This window comes from Nicotiana tabacum, chromosome 2 (assembly GCF_000715075.1).
Source record: "Nicotiana tabacum cultivar K326 chromosome 2, ASM71507v2, whole genome shotgun sequence".
Lineage (NCBI taxonomy): Eukaryota > Viridiplantae > Streptophyta > Magnoliopsida > Solanales > Solanaceae > Nicotiana > Nicotiana tabacum.
In genome coordinates this window covers 128,233,187-128,247,182 of record NC_134081.1, presented here as the reverse complement: position 1 = coordinate 128,247,182, position 13,996 = coordinate 128,233,187, and the positions used below count along the sequence as shown (strand labels likewise).

The following is a 13,996-nucleotide window of genomic DNA, read 5'->3' as shown; positions in this document are numbered from 1 at the left end:
AACAATAGAAATCTGAAATAAATAATCTTCAAATTCACGTAATTTAAACTCCCAAAACCCGGTAGGAATAAGTCACAAGCTTCTAAGAATTTATCCTCAATGTATCTATATATATCAGGGTCTAAGAAAAATAAGGAAGTAACATAATAATGATAGAAGGGGACTCCGGAGTCTATGGATGCTGGCAGATATACCTCGAAATCTCCGTACACAGGTAGCTTACTGATGTCTCGACTGGTAGGATGTACCTGGATCTGCACAAAAAGATGTGCAGAAGCGTAGTATGAGTACACCACAGCGGTACCCAGTAAGTGTCAAGCCTAACTTCGGTAGAGTAGTGACGAGGTCAGGTCAGACCCTACTGGAATAATAAAAGACGAGGTGAAATGTTTAACAATATAATAAAAATGAAATGACAATGAAAATGAATCAAGTAAGTAGTATGTCACCAACTAACTATGCAAAATAATGAAAAATAATATCTCGTGCAAACAAAACAGAATTGTTTTCAACTTTAAGAAAATCACAACAATAATCAAAGGCAACTGCGTCCATAAATCAATATCAACAAGGACACTCCCGAGGTACCGCCTCGTAGTCCCAAATCATAAATAAATTCACAATATCTCATTTCCTTATATCACCGCGGGAGCCTTCACATTTAATTTTAAAGAAAAATATTTTTCCCGAAATAGCATCCCGCGTTTTAGCCACCCTTATCACACCGCATGACTTCTAGTAGTTCCCTTACTAGCCACGCGTATCAAGCCACTCTTATCTCACCGCATGCGTTTTTACACCCAGACCTTATACCACCGCATGTGCATCAATATCACAAAATATCACAATCTGCACCTCAAGTGCTCAAATATTTCAATTTGCCAAAATAAACAATATCAGCAATATTTTCCATAACGGGGAGCTCACGACTCAATCACATTGAGTAAAAAAATCTCACAAAATATTCGGGAATTAAATAATTCAGCAAAAATAATATTAATTTTTTTTTAATACATTGCCTCAGTTCCAAATTTAAAATATCAAATACTTTATATTAATAATATTTAAATTAAATAAATTCCACCTTCAAATAATGCACAGAATAAAAGAAACCAGATTTCAGCTAAACAGGTAAAAACAATTAGCATGAGAGGTTCAAGCAAATTTAAAGTATATAAATCAGATCAATGATGAAGAATATAACAAGATAAAACAATTTAATTAATATGTAACATTGATCTACACAATTTAAAAACATAATCCTTCACATTTTTCATGTACACACTCTTCACCTCGTGTACACGACTTTCATCACATTACAATTATCACATCAATACCAATCCAAGGGGAAATTTCTCCCACACAAGGTTAGACAAGGTAATTACCTCGACTTACTCCAATTTAATCCACTAGTAGGTCTTTTCCTCGATTATCCAACTCTGAATGGCTCGAATCCAGCCAAAACAATTCGATACAGTCAACAAAAAATATAGGAATCACTTTCATGAGAAAATACTACATTTTTCAATAAAATCCGAAATCAGCTCAAAAATCGCCAGTGGGGGACCATGTCTCAGAATCCGGTGAAGGTTACGAAATTTGACAACCCATTCAATTACGAGTCTAACCATACCAGTTTCACTCAAATTCGACTCCGAATCGACACCGAAATCTCAAAAATTCGTTTCTATGAGATTTCCAAATTTTTTCCAAATTTCCATCTCAATACACTAATTAAATGGTGAAAACAATGATATATTCGTGTATATTGACCAAATCCGACTTAGAATCACTTACCCAAATGTTTTTCCTTGAAAATCTGTCAAAAATCGCTTCTGCTCAAGCTCAAATTCGTCAAAAATGGCAAAGGGGATGAAATCCCCAGTTTTATAAAACTGCCGAGGCAGCCATGATCATGGGCATCGATCATGGCTTCGATCTTTATGGTCCTCAATTATGGCCTCGGTCATAGCCCTCGATCCTGGCCTTCGATCCTTGACTCCATTTCTGGGCTCGATTTCCAGCAGAAGAAGATTTTTAGCAGCTGTTTAAGTCCACCTTTTGATCCGTTAACCATCTGAAACTCACCTGAGGCCCTCGGGAACTCAACCAAATACACCAACAAGTTCTAAAACATCATACAAACTTATTTGAAACCTCAAATCACATCAAACAACGCTAAAATCGCAATTCACACCCCAATTCAAGCTTAATGAAACTCCAACTTCTACATTCGATGCCGAAACCTATCAAATCAAGTCCGATTGGCCTCAAAATTTGCACACAAGTCATAAATGACATAACAGAGCTATGAAAATTTACAGAACTGAATTCCGACCCCGATATCAAAAAGTCAACTCTCCGATCAAACTTTCAAACTTAAATTCCTATTTTAGCCATTTCAAGCCTAATTTAACTACAGACTTTCAAATAAAATTCCGGACATGCTCCTAAGTACAAAATTACCATACAGAGCTATTGGAGTTATCCAAATTCTATTCCGGGGTCGTTTGCTCATAGGTCAACGTCCAGTCAACTTTTTCAACTTAAGTTTTAAACTTTGGAACTAAGTGCTCCAATTTATTCTAAAATCTCTTCGGACCTAAACCAATTACTCCGACAAATCATATATCAGTTACAAAGTATAGAATGAGTAGTAATTAGGGAAACAAGGGTACAACTTTTAAATCGACTGGCCGGGTCGTTACAAGTATTGGCGTTACCTAACCTTGCCAAGACATTTGAGGTGCATACAAATGACTTAGATTTTTCCATTGTAGGTGTCCTGATGCAGGATAAGGATCCCATAGCATTTGAGATCCGCAATTAAATGAGATAGAGCGGCATTACACGATGCAAGAGAAGGAAATGACTTCCATTGTGCATTGCCTTCGTACATGGCGATACTATTTATTCGGGTCGAGGTTCGTGGTCAAGACCGATAATGTAGCTAGTAGCTACTTTCAGACGCAGAAGAAGATCATGCCAAAACAGGCTAGGTGACAGGATTTCTTGGCCGAGTTTGATTATGTGCTGAAGTACAAGCCGGGCAAAGATAACGTTGTAGCCGATGCCTTGAGCTGGAAAGCCGAGCTTGTTGCCATCACTTTAGAAAGTTAGGACATTTGTGAGGCTATAAAAGAAGGCATGCATCATGATTCAGCATCCAAACAACTTATCGAGTTAGCCAACCAGGGCAAGACGAGACATTTTTTGGTAGAAGACGACCTATTTCTTACTACGGGTCGACGGGTTTACGTGCCTAAGTTTAGAGACATTAGACGGCGGATCATAAGGGAGATTCATGACACAATGTGGGCTGGACATCCAGGCTAACATCGCACTTGGGCCTTGGTTAAGTCAATCTACTATTGGCCACGCATGCGAGATGACATAGAGTATTATGTGCAAACTTGTCTTGTCTGTCAACATGAAAAGGTTGAGCAACAAAAACCCGGAGGACTTTTGGAGCCACTACAAGTTACAGAACGTCCATGGGAGAGTGTGACTATGGACTTTATCACTTGCCTACCGAAGTCCGGCGGTTATGGTACTATTATGGTGGTGGTGGATAAATTTTCCAAATATGCCACATTCATGTCCGCTTCACCAGGTTGCACTGCCAAGGAAGCCGCCAAGCTATTCTTTAAGAACGTGGTGAAGTATTGGGGATTACCAAAGCATATTATTAGTGATCGAGACCCCCGCTTTACTGGGAACTTTTGGAGAGAGTTATTCGACATACTTGGCACGGAACTACACTTTTCCACTAGTTTCCACCCACAGACGGATGGACAGAAGGAACTGATCAATGACTTACTAGAATGCTACTTGAGGCATTATATAAGCGCGCATCAGAAAGATTAAGCAAGGCTCCTGGACATCGCCCAATTCTCTAATAACTTTCAGCAGAGTGAGTCCGCGGGGCGGACACCATTTGAGCTAGTCACAGGCCAACAACCACAAACTCCATATTCATTACCAGTTGCGTTCGAGGGAAAACATTTGGTGGCTTATCATATGGCCAAAAGACGGGAGGAGTAGCTTGACACTGCTAAGTCCTACTTGGATAAGGCAGCTAAGAAAATGAAGAAGTTTGCGGATCGCAAACGGCGTCCCACAGACTATAGAGTTGGGGACATAGTAATGGTGGAGTTTAACCCAAGACAATTCAAGGCACTACAGGGCATGCACCAGAATCTGATTCGCAAGTATGATGGGCCATTTAAGATCGTCTCCAAGGTAGGCAAGATCTCATACAAGCTTGACATGCCATCATATCTTAAGATATATCTTGTTTTCCATGCCAGCATGCTTAAACCATATCATGAAGACAAGGGTGATCTGAGTGGGAGCCAATCAAGTTGAGCGCTTATTACTATCACCGTCTCACATGACCGGGAGATTGAGGCTATGATTGATTACTAGGCTAGGCGAAAATAAGGGCAGAAAGCCACCGCAATGTTCCTCGTCCATTGGAAGGGGCAATCTCCGGAGGAGGCCATGTGGGAATGATATGAAGACTTATGGCAATTCAAAGATAAGATCCGAGAGTTTCGTCGCAACATTAGGTTAGGGAGAGTGTTATGACCCTCTATGTCATCATGCCACCATTTGGCATATATTAATGCCATGTGGAAGCTTACATAGAAAGAAGGATAGCATTTGTGAGAAGATTCTAGAGAAGTATGGACATTTCCTTTGGAAGACCCTAGATCTCTATGGATTTACTAGGAAAGTCCTTGAAATCTTCTAGGCTTGAAGAGCCTTCTAGAGAAAGCCCTTATCTTGTAAATATTAAGGACTTGTGTAACAATTAATATTTACAAACTAGCCCCTAGGAGACTAGTATATAAAAGGGGCCATTCATTTGTATTTCACCAAGCAAACAATTCAAGTTCTCTCTAATACGAAGCTTCCTTTAACAATTCTCTTGTGTTTTTTCTAGTCTCTCTGTAATACATAGCAAGAACGTGAGAAAATTGTGCAGGATTGTGAGAAAATTATCAAGTGTCGCACGTGTACTTAGTTAACGACTAAAGACGTGACATTAAGCTGTACAACCTGTACCGTGGGACCAACTCCTCTTCAGAACAGCAATGCCACATAGAAAACTACCTTTGTAAATTACTCACACTTGTTCGTCAGAAGATTAGTACCAAAATCAAAATTACAACAACTAAGCTTTAACCCTAATAACAACACATGTGGAGTTACTCCTAAAATCTAAATTGAATGACAAATTGACGATTTGATTTTCTCATAGATTATGGTACCACCCAATATGTTGCAGAAGGTAAAAAAATATGAGCATATGCGTTTAAGTTGCCAATCACTTTTGCAGTAGACAACATCAACGATCTTCTCCTTCGAGAGATCTCTCAGGAAGTGAAATTTCACATCAATGTGTTTGCTCCTCCCGTGTAAAACTGGATTTTTAGAAAGCTTAATCGCTGAACCATTGTCACAATAAATTGGAGTTGGTTTATGCGGAAGAAGATGAAGTTCAACAAGAATGTTCTTTAACCAAATTGCTTAAGTAGCACACAGTTGCTGCCACAAACACTGCTTCTGTGGTTGACAAAGTAACAATTGGTTGCTTCTTGGAACACCATGAAATAGCACCTGATCCAAACATAAAGACATAACCGGATGTGCTTTTTCTATCATCTTTATCTCCAGCAAAATCACTATTTGTAAAGCTGATTAAATCTGACTTTCCTTCTTTCTTGTACAGAATGCCAAATCAATAGTTCCTTGCAAATACCTGAGAATTCTTTTAGCAGCCAACAAGTGAATCTCTTTAGGATTTTCCATGTATCTTCTTATAAGACTTACAAAGTACATTATATCAGGCCTAGTGGATGTTAAATACATCAAACTCCCCACAATTTGCTTGTAGAAGGTGCTGTCAATTTTCTTTCCTATGGGATCTTTCTCCAACTTCAGCCCCATCTCTGCTGGTGTGGTGACAGAATTGCACTTTGGCATTTCAAACCTCATCAAAATTTTCTGGACATTTCCGTTGTGAGATAAAAATTTCAGTAGAAGATTGCTTCACTTCAATACCTAGAAAATAATGCATCAACCCAAGATCCGACATATCAAATTCAGTCATCATTGATTGCTTAGATTTTTAAGCAACGCATGATCATTTCCAGTATAGATCAAGTCATCTACATATAAGCATACATGAAAAGCTTTCCATCTTCAATTTTTGTACAAAGCGTATGCTCATATGAGCATTTTTTGAAACCTACCATACTGAAATAAGCATCAATGCGACTATACCAAGCTCGTGGAGCTTGTTTTAGCATATATAATGCTTTTTTCAATCTATAAACCTTATGTTCACAGCCATGCTTTACATAACCAGAAGGTTGATCTATATATACCTGCTCTTGCAATTCTCCATGCAAGAAGGCTGATTTCACGTCTAGTTAATAAATCAGCCAATTATTTTGGGATGACAATGCTACCACTAACCTAATGGCATCAAGTCTAACTACTGGAGCAAATAACTCCTTGTAGTGCATATCATACTCTTGCTTATATCCTTTAGCCACCAAGCGCGCCTTGTACTTTTCAACTTCACCATTCTCGTTGAGTTTGATTTTATAAACCCATTTGACTCCAATTGATTTTACCCTTTTGGAAGATCAGTAAGCTCCCAAGTATCATTTTTTTCAATTGCTGAAATCTCAACATCCATTGCCTCCTTCCATTTTGCTTCTTGAATAGCACTTTCAAAAGTTATTGGGTCACAATCTGCAAACAATGCAAAATGAGCAATTGTCTCCTCATCGATATTAATACCGGTTACCTCATAATCCATCATCCAAGCAGGCCTTTTACGACAGTTTCTTCCAAAGCTGATGGTAAAATTTCAGCAGCTGTTGGAGTAGAACTTTCAGAATTTTGGGGTATTGTAGTTGCTTCTTCGACCTCAGTATCAATGAAGATTGGAGTAAACTGCTGCATATTCCAATCCCAAGTGTTTTCTTCATCAAAAATAATATCTCTGCTGCTCACAACCTTCTTTGTCAAAGGATTGAACAACTTCTATGCCTTGGATGCTTCGCTAACACCAAGAAAAATACATTTTTCGCCTCTATCATCAAGCTTTTTTCTTTTTGCATCAAGGGCATGTGCATAAGCAATGCAACCGAAAATTCTAAAATGGTCTACAACCGGTTTCCTTCTAGTCCAAGCTTCCTCTGGAGTCAGATTTTTAATAGCAAATGTTGGACTTCTATTCAAAACATGAGTGCTCCAATTTACTGCTTCTGGCCAAAACGCCTTTGAAATCGTCCTCGAGCCAGCAAGCTTCGAACCATGCTGAGAATGGTTTTATTCTTCCTTTACGATACACCATTTTGTTGCGGTGTATATGCCGTTGTGAGCTCTTTTCGAATGCCCATGAGTCCCACAAAATTCTTCAAATGCCTTAGAGCCCTCCACGATTAGTTCGGAGGCTCTTAATTGTCCTTCGTGTCTCATTCTCCACATGAGCTTTGAAGCTTCTAAATACATTAAAAGCTTCTGATTTTTCTTGCAAAAAGTATGTCCAGGTCTTTCGGGAATAATCGTCTAAAGGTAATAAAATACCCTTTGCCTCCATTAGAGATTGGTCTTAATGGCCCATAAATGTCAGAGTGAACCAACTCCAAAACATGATTTGCTCGTCATGATTTGCCTTTCGGGAACTGAGATCGGTGTTGTTTGCCAACAACACATTCTTCATAAATTTGAGAATGAGCAGTAATTTGAGGAAGACCCGTGACCATGTTCTTCTGCTGAAGTGCCTTTAATCCTTCAAAACTCAAATGACCATAACGAAAATGCCACATCCATGAGGAATCCTTCACTTCCGTCATCAAACAAGATTGAATACTATCAATCTTTATGGGAAATAATCTATTTGAACTCATTTGAATTATTGCAATAGCTCCTCCCACAGGGTCATAAATTTCACACTCACCCTTCTTAATAGTAATGACATAACTTATCTCTTGCAACTGACCAACACTCAGTAAGTTGCTTTTCAAGTCAGGAACATATAACACATTAGAGATTGTTTTCACAAAACCATTCTTGGTTTTAATCTTGATGTCACATTTTCCCGTTGCATGCACAATAGAACAATCACCAAACTAACTTTAGAACGGATACCTTCATTTAAAAGCAAGACTTACTTCCAATCATGTGATTAGTGCAGCCTGTGTCAAAATTTCAAACATCTTGCTCGAGTTCCTTCTCTACTTGAATTGCCATCAACAAGGTCTCCCCTTGTTCTCCGCGTAATTGGATTTCTCTTCCTTTTCTTTGTCATTATGTAGCCTAGTATAACATTTATGACATTTATAGCATTCTACCTTGGATTTATCATTATCTCGACCTCTGCCTTTGCCTTGAGATTGGTCATTATTTGCTTTGAAATTCCTGCTGGAATCTCTACCTCCACGATCTCCTCTTCCTCTGCCTCGACCTCTATCTCTACCCATTCCTCTAGAACTGGAAGAAGAAATAAAAGTAGAAGCCTTCAAAGCTTGTTCATCAGAATTTGAACTACAGTTCATTTTCTGCTCATGCACCAATAAGGAGCTCTGCAATTCGTCAAGTGATAATGCATCTATGTCTTTTGACTCCTCAATGGAGCAAACGACATAATCATACTTTGGCGTCAGAGAGTGCAATATCTTTTCCACTATTATGACGCCGCCCATGTTCTCACCATGGAATCGCATCTTGTTGCATATCTCCATGGTTCTAGCACAGTAGTTGGTGACAGATTCTCCTTCCTTCATCTGCAAGGTTTCGAAGTTCCTCCTCAAGGCTTGAAGTTGTGCTCGCTTTACTCTTGTAGAGCCTTGATACTTTTTTTTCATGGAATCCCATATATCTTTGGAAGTTTCTTTGCAAAGAATGGTTTCCAAGATGGGACGCTCAATAGCCTGAAAGAGATAATTTTTTGCCTTTAAATCTTTCAGCTTTCTTGCTTCGAACTCAGTCTTTTGAGCATCCGTCAAAGTTTCGCCTATTACTAGCGCTTTAATGCCGTCTTCAACAATTAGCCAATACTCTTTTGACCATAAGAAATTCTCCATCAGCATACTCCAATGGTCATAATGGCCATCAAAACGGGGAATAACTGCCTGCACAAAATTGTTCTCTGAAGCCATATAGAGAATTGTTTTTGGGTAAACTCTCTTTCTCATAGTTTTTTTCGGGATCTAACCTTGCTCTGAATACCACCGATAGAATAGAGCAGATAAGAAAATGGACAAGATGGGATCTTTAATACTGCAAACTCACACCTTTATTTGCAACAGAAGAAGCCATTATGTAGGCCTTTACAGAGCCTTCATGACTGCGCATGAAACCCACAAACCCACGACTAAACAAACATTAACTAGGACTCCTAACAGACTCCACTATGTCAACTAAAACCACTCGTCCACTTCCTAATAACTAGGAGCTGACCAATTCAACTAAATAAAAGACCAAACATACAGTAAATAAATAATTCTTAAATAAAAGGATAATCCCAACACCACTGCGTAAGGGTGCACCACAACTTGATTAATAATTCTCTTATGAAACTACATTATGCAGGTCGTGGAGGTCCTATTTCAACTCTTCATGCCTTTGTGCTGCCAACATCTTTTATTACCTTTCGAAGGTTTCCTTCTGCAAAAGGAACCATTACGCAATGTTGCTCCACAAGCTGGAGAATGGTTGACTGATGGAATGTCTATATTCCAATGCATTTTCTCACTGCTAATTTTGGTAGCTGGACCTGCAAATACACTTGGTATTTCTGCTTCTAATTGCTTAGAAATGGGCTCTTTAACCCTCATACCTTTGTGCTGCCAACATCTTTTATTACCTTCCGAAGGTTTCCTTCTGCAAAAGGAACCATTACACAATGTTGCTCCACAAGCCGGAGAATGGTTGACTGATGGAATGTCTATATTCCAATGCATTTTCTCACTGCTAATTTTGGTAGCTGGACCTGCAAATACACTCGGTATTTCTACTCCTAATTGCTTAGAAATGGGCTCTTTAACCCTCATACCCTTATGTTCTTCACACCGCTTTCTTCCTACTGCAGGTTGCCTGGTGCAAAAACTACCATCATTTAAGTGAACTCCACACATGACCTTGTGGTTCTTGCCGATAAGAGGACAGCTAGAGAAATCTTGAGGGTGTTGTGTATCAGCTGTACGGGATAACATCTGCTGGCCATCATCAGTGGAATAAGTCCTGTTTTCAAGTATAGGATTGTGGGTCCAGTGGCAACTTTTGTCTGTCACTGGCTGAGAAATTAAGCCTCGACTCCTTCCCTTGTGCTCCAAACATTCTGCAATCAACTTTGAATTTACACCATTTACCTTCATTCCCTTGTGCTCAGCACATCTTTTATTTCCCATAATTGGAGGCCTTATACAAACAGATCCATGACCCAAAGCCACACCACAGATAGTATTTGGATCACCATTTACACCGGAACTTAGTGAAATTATTCTTGGGTTTGATCGACCAAATTTGAAGATTTGGGGAAGGAAATAAGTGCCTTTGAAGCTATCATGAAACTCAGATCCGTTCTCCAACAAAAGGGGCTTGCAAGCTTTGATTTTGACACCTTTTTGTTTCTCAAGGGACAATTGAAGCTTCCTGACAAAAGCAGGAAGACGAGTTGCTCTTGAAATGCGATCAAGTTTGTGGAGGACATCATTGTGTCGACGTACGCCATTACTGCCTTTATTCCAAGCATAGTCAAATCTGTCGAGCAGCTGGGATTCAGTTTTCTCAGCATCTTTGTTGTCATTCATCTGTTAAATATTAGGAAACATTACCAAAATCCATTAGTAACTGAGGTAGTTTTTGGTACAAGTCAATAGAGTGTGTAATTACTTTCAATCTTTAACATGCTTAACTATGCAAACAAATGGCTAGCAGACAGCTCACAATGATTTTTCAAAGAATGAACAAAAGTGAAATGCTGAAAGCAAAAACTCAACTTGGTCTATTAGTGTTGTCGTCTAGAGCCTAGTAAGATAACCTCATAATAATAATTTCCCAAAAGATTACAGAGTAAAACTAGGAGAACTTTAATCTGAATGTTAAAATATCTAGCTTTACTCGCTATTTGCATGAATGAGCGAGCAACAACCTTATGCGTTTCGATATCTTAAGGAGGAAACTACAAATTAACAACATCTGCAAGAGGCTTAAAGTTGTAGATAAGAGAAATATGTACTTACAGGTGCCCACCTATAAACGATAGAGAAGCCTCTTGAGAATGCTTCTGTAAACAATCCTGCTCTCTTTGAAGCAGATACATTTTCTTGGTCGTGCAGTGCACTATTGGAGCAGATATTCTCTAAATGAGCGCCTTCACGGCCATACCGCTGTAGCCTAGTCCTAACAATGTCAGATTTTCCAACATATACAGGAACAATATAATCAGGGTCAAGTCTGCTAGCCTCTCGCCCAGCTTGGTGTCGTGACACAGCTATTCCAAGCTCATAAACTCCAGAGCACGAGGTGCAGTTTGGCAGGTTCTGAGTCCTATATTTCTCTGCTCCTTCCTTCCCCAGTAAATAATTCGTCCAATCATTAGGCCCAATTAGAATCTGGCAATAAACACTCACAATGAATAAGAATGAGCCAATCAGAAAAACTAGAGTTAAGTTGCTAAAAGAACTTCCTACAATTCATTTTCTTCCCATTCTGGAGAAAAGATTTGAGCTTTATCACATAAATATTTTTTGTACATTCGAGAAAACCCAAATTTATTTATTTATCTTCTGTGTTGGGCTATTCTTTGCAAATATGCTTAAAGAAGATGACTTATCTGGCCAATTTGTTGTCATTCTTAACATCAAATTCTGTGATGAAGTTGAAGAATGGGCTATTCTTCATAAAAATTTCTCTACTTTCTAGTCACAAGTTGTTTAGCCATTACTACAGCTCTACTATATTAGTATATTTTTCTTTCCTTTTTAAAATCATGATTTACCTAATCAGCAAAAACTGTAGCACTACTCCAATCCAAACAACTAGAGACAGCTCTAGATCTGAATCTAAGCAACAAAAGCTGACCTTTAGGTAACGAAAACGCGCACTCTTCAAAACAACTAAAAACAAATGGGAACGAAAAGTGGAGAATTTTTGATCGAACCTTCCAATCGGAGAAAGCCGAATCGTGTTTTGTGCGCTTACAGTCTTCTCTATTTAGGCGAACGGTGACGGATCTGTGAGTAGCTCCCATGGAGCTAGCCTTTGCTCCTTCACTCAATGAGTTATACATAGGACCGTTGCCTCCAGCTTTATTTAAAAGTGCCGTTATTATCCATTCATCAATAACTCAAGTTTACCTCACAAATTTAAGAATACTTATAACTATTATATTCCTATTCCAATCAAGAAAGGAAATAACTAAAAATAAGGAAAGAAAATATTAAAATCGGTGAGTTCTTTTCATTATACGGTGTCTTTCTTAGAAGATTATAGAGAGGAATATATTCGCTGGCATTTGACTTTAGTTTATGAACACTAGAGATTTTAGCAAAGTTTGGGGATTCATTATTATATATAGAGGATCCACAGCAACTAACTGATAAGTATGAATTGATCTGAGATGCTCAAAAATTATTAATAAAGTCGTATAAATGTAAACACACCTTTTCTCCTTTATGGATGAATGACATAAAGGCTAAATAATTCCCAAAAAGTTACTCCGCCATTCATAGCTTTACTAAAGTTGCGATAACTTTCATAGAAAAAGGAAAGAAAAGAAAAAGTTAGCCATGGTTTTCACGCATTGCTTTTCCACTTCTTAACTGTTACGGATCATTTGGCTTTTGCACAAGTAACGTCATTCTCTCCTGTTAATGTTTTTTGGGTAATGCACATTTTGTCTTCTTTTATTTAAGAGAAAAAATATGAATGACTATAAAACACAGGATAATAAAGCCATACCTTTGAAAAAAATAAGGAGTGGAAGTCGAGAATGAAGGTACACTATTAGTAGGTAGTCGAGAGTATTAGTATTAGTCTCGTATTCTATTATTGTTAGATTTTTTTGGTATTATTGTTTGGTACTATTACTTTTTTTTCTCTTCTTTCGTGAATCGAGAATCTATTTAAAATAGTCTCTTTACTGACCTCCCATTGATACTACTTTGATCGATTTGGATGGATGGCAAAAGCAAACGCCTAAATGGTCATACTACTTTGATCGATTTGGATGGATGGCAAAAGCAAACGACTAAACGACCATTTAGGATGAAAGGTAAAAGACAAATTTAGGATGTACGGGTATAAGTAATCATTCAATAATTTCCTTTGACAGGTTGTTAAGCAGATTAATAAATGAGAAGGACTGGACTACCTTTTCTATCCTCCTTTTGGTCAAACCAGGATACTTTTTTGTTTAGGAGTTAGCTGTAGCTTAAATGATCATTTAGTTGGCAACCATGATAAGATGATTAAAGCTTCTCTTGTTTAATCCTTCCTTTTGTATTTTTATCTTCACTAGTTTTTGATAGATGAAAAAGGTAGCTAAAAATCATAGAAAACCAGCAAGAGATTATTTAATACTGTTGAGGTATGATTGCCCCATATTTAATGTTGAGGAAAAGGTTATATTTGTCTTTGTATTATTCAATATTGAGTATAAATTTCCTCTTGTCGGTTAATGACAATACGAGGCGATTTGCTAAGGGCGATAATATAAATGGATCAAAAGTATAATCGATAAAATAAATTTATTATTATTATTTAATTTTTAAATTATAATAATAGTATAACTTGTTTATTACAATTTACAAATCATACCACCTTACGGTCTATACTGAAGTTGTAGAGCTGAAGCTAACGATATTAGCTACGAGCGGCGAGCGCCTTCTTTTATCTTAAAAGTTTGTAAAAAGAAAAAGAAAAAGAAAATGAAGCTGCTGCTGTTACGTAATATTCTTGGAGTGTAGCC

General features: G+C 38.0%; 2 protein-coding genes across 4 annotated transcripts; both read right to left on the bottom strand.

Moving 5' to 3' along the window:
* Nucleotides 1–8,229: 8,229 nt before the first annotated feature.
* Nucleotides 8,230–9,355, bottom strand: LOC142173809 (uncharacterized). The gene has a single exon (XM_075239479.1). The coding sequence runs from the start codon at nucleotides 9,216–9,218 to the stop codon at nucleotides 8,274–8,276; it is 945 nt and encodes a 314-aa protein (XP_075095580.1). The 5' UTR covers nucleotides 9,219–9,355; the 3' UTR covers nucleotides 8,230–8,273.
* Nucleotides 9,297–12,842, bottom strand: LOC107775223 (protein EFFECTOR OF TRANSCRIPTION 2). Of its 3 annotated transcripts, XM_016594934.2 has the most exons (4): nucleotides 12,690–12,829; nucleotides 12,188–12,333; nucleotides 11,268–11,639; nucleotides 9,297–10,835 (listed from the first exon to the last, which is right to left on the bottom strand). In XM_016594934.2, exons 2-4 carry the CDS (start codon nucleotides 12,314–12,316, stop codon nucleotides 9,633–9,635), a joined length of 1,704 nt encoding a protein of 567 aa, XP_016450420.1. In that variant the 5' UTR covers nucleotides 12,317–12,333; nucleotides 12,690–12,829; the 3' UTR covers nucleotides 9,297–9,632. The 3 variants fall into 3 exon arrangements, with proteins under 3 accessions (XP_016450420.1, XP_016450421.1, XP_075095574.1); XM_016594935.2 differs by lacking the exon at nucleotides 12,188–12,333 and having other exon boundaries at nucleotides 12,690–12,842; XM_075239473.1 differs by lacking the exon at nucleotides 12,690–12,829 and having other exon boundaries at nucleotides 12,188–12,648.
* Between the last annotated feature and the right edge of the window lie 1,154 nt (nucleotides 12,843–13,996).

Excerpts from the sequence above, each read along its gene's own strand:
- LOC142173809 (XM_075239479.1), bottom strand. The coding sequence starts at position 9,218 with ATGAGAAAGAGAGTTTACCCAAAAACAATTCTCTATATGGCTTCAGAG.
- LOC107775223 (XM_016594934.2), bottom strand. The coding sequence starts at position 12,316 with ATGTATAACTCATTGAGTGAAGGAGCAAAGGCTAGCTCCATGGGAGCT. Across the intron at positions 11,640-12,187 it reads CGGCTTTCTCCGATTGGAAG|ATTCTAATTGGGCCTAATGA; the intron begins GTTCGATCAAAA and ends GTTTATTGCCAG. Across the intron at positions 10,836-11,267 it reads TCGTTTATAGGTGGGCACCT|ATGAATGACAACAAAGATGC; the intron begins GTAAGTACATAT and ends AATATTTAACAG.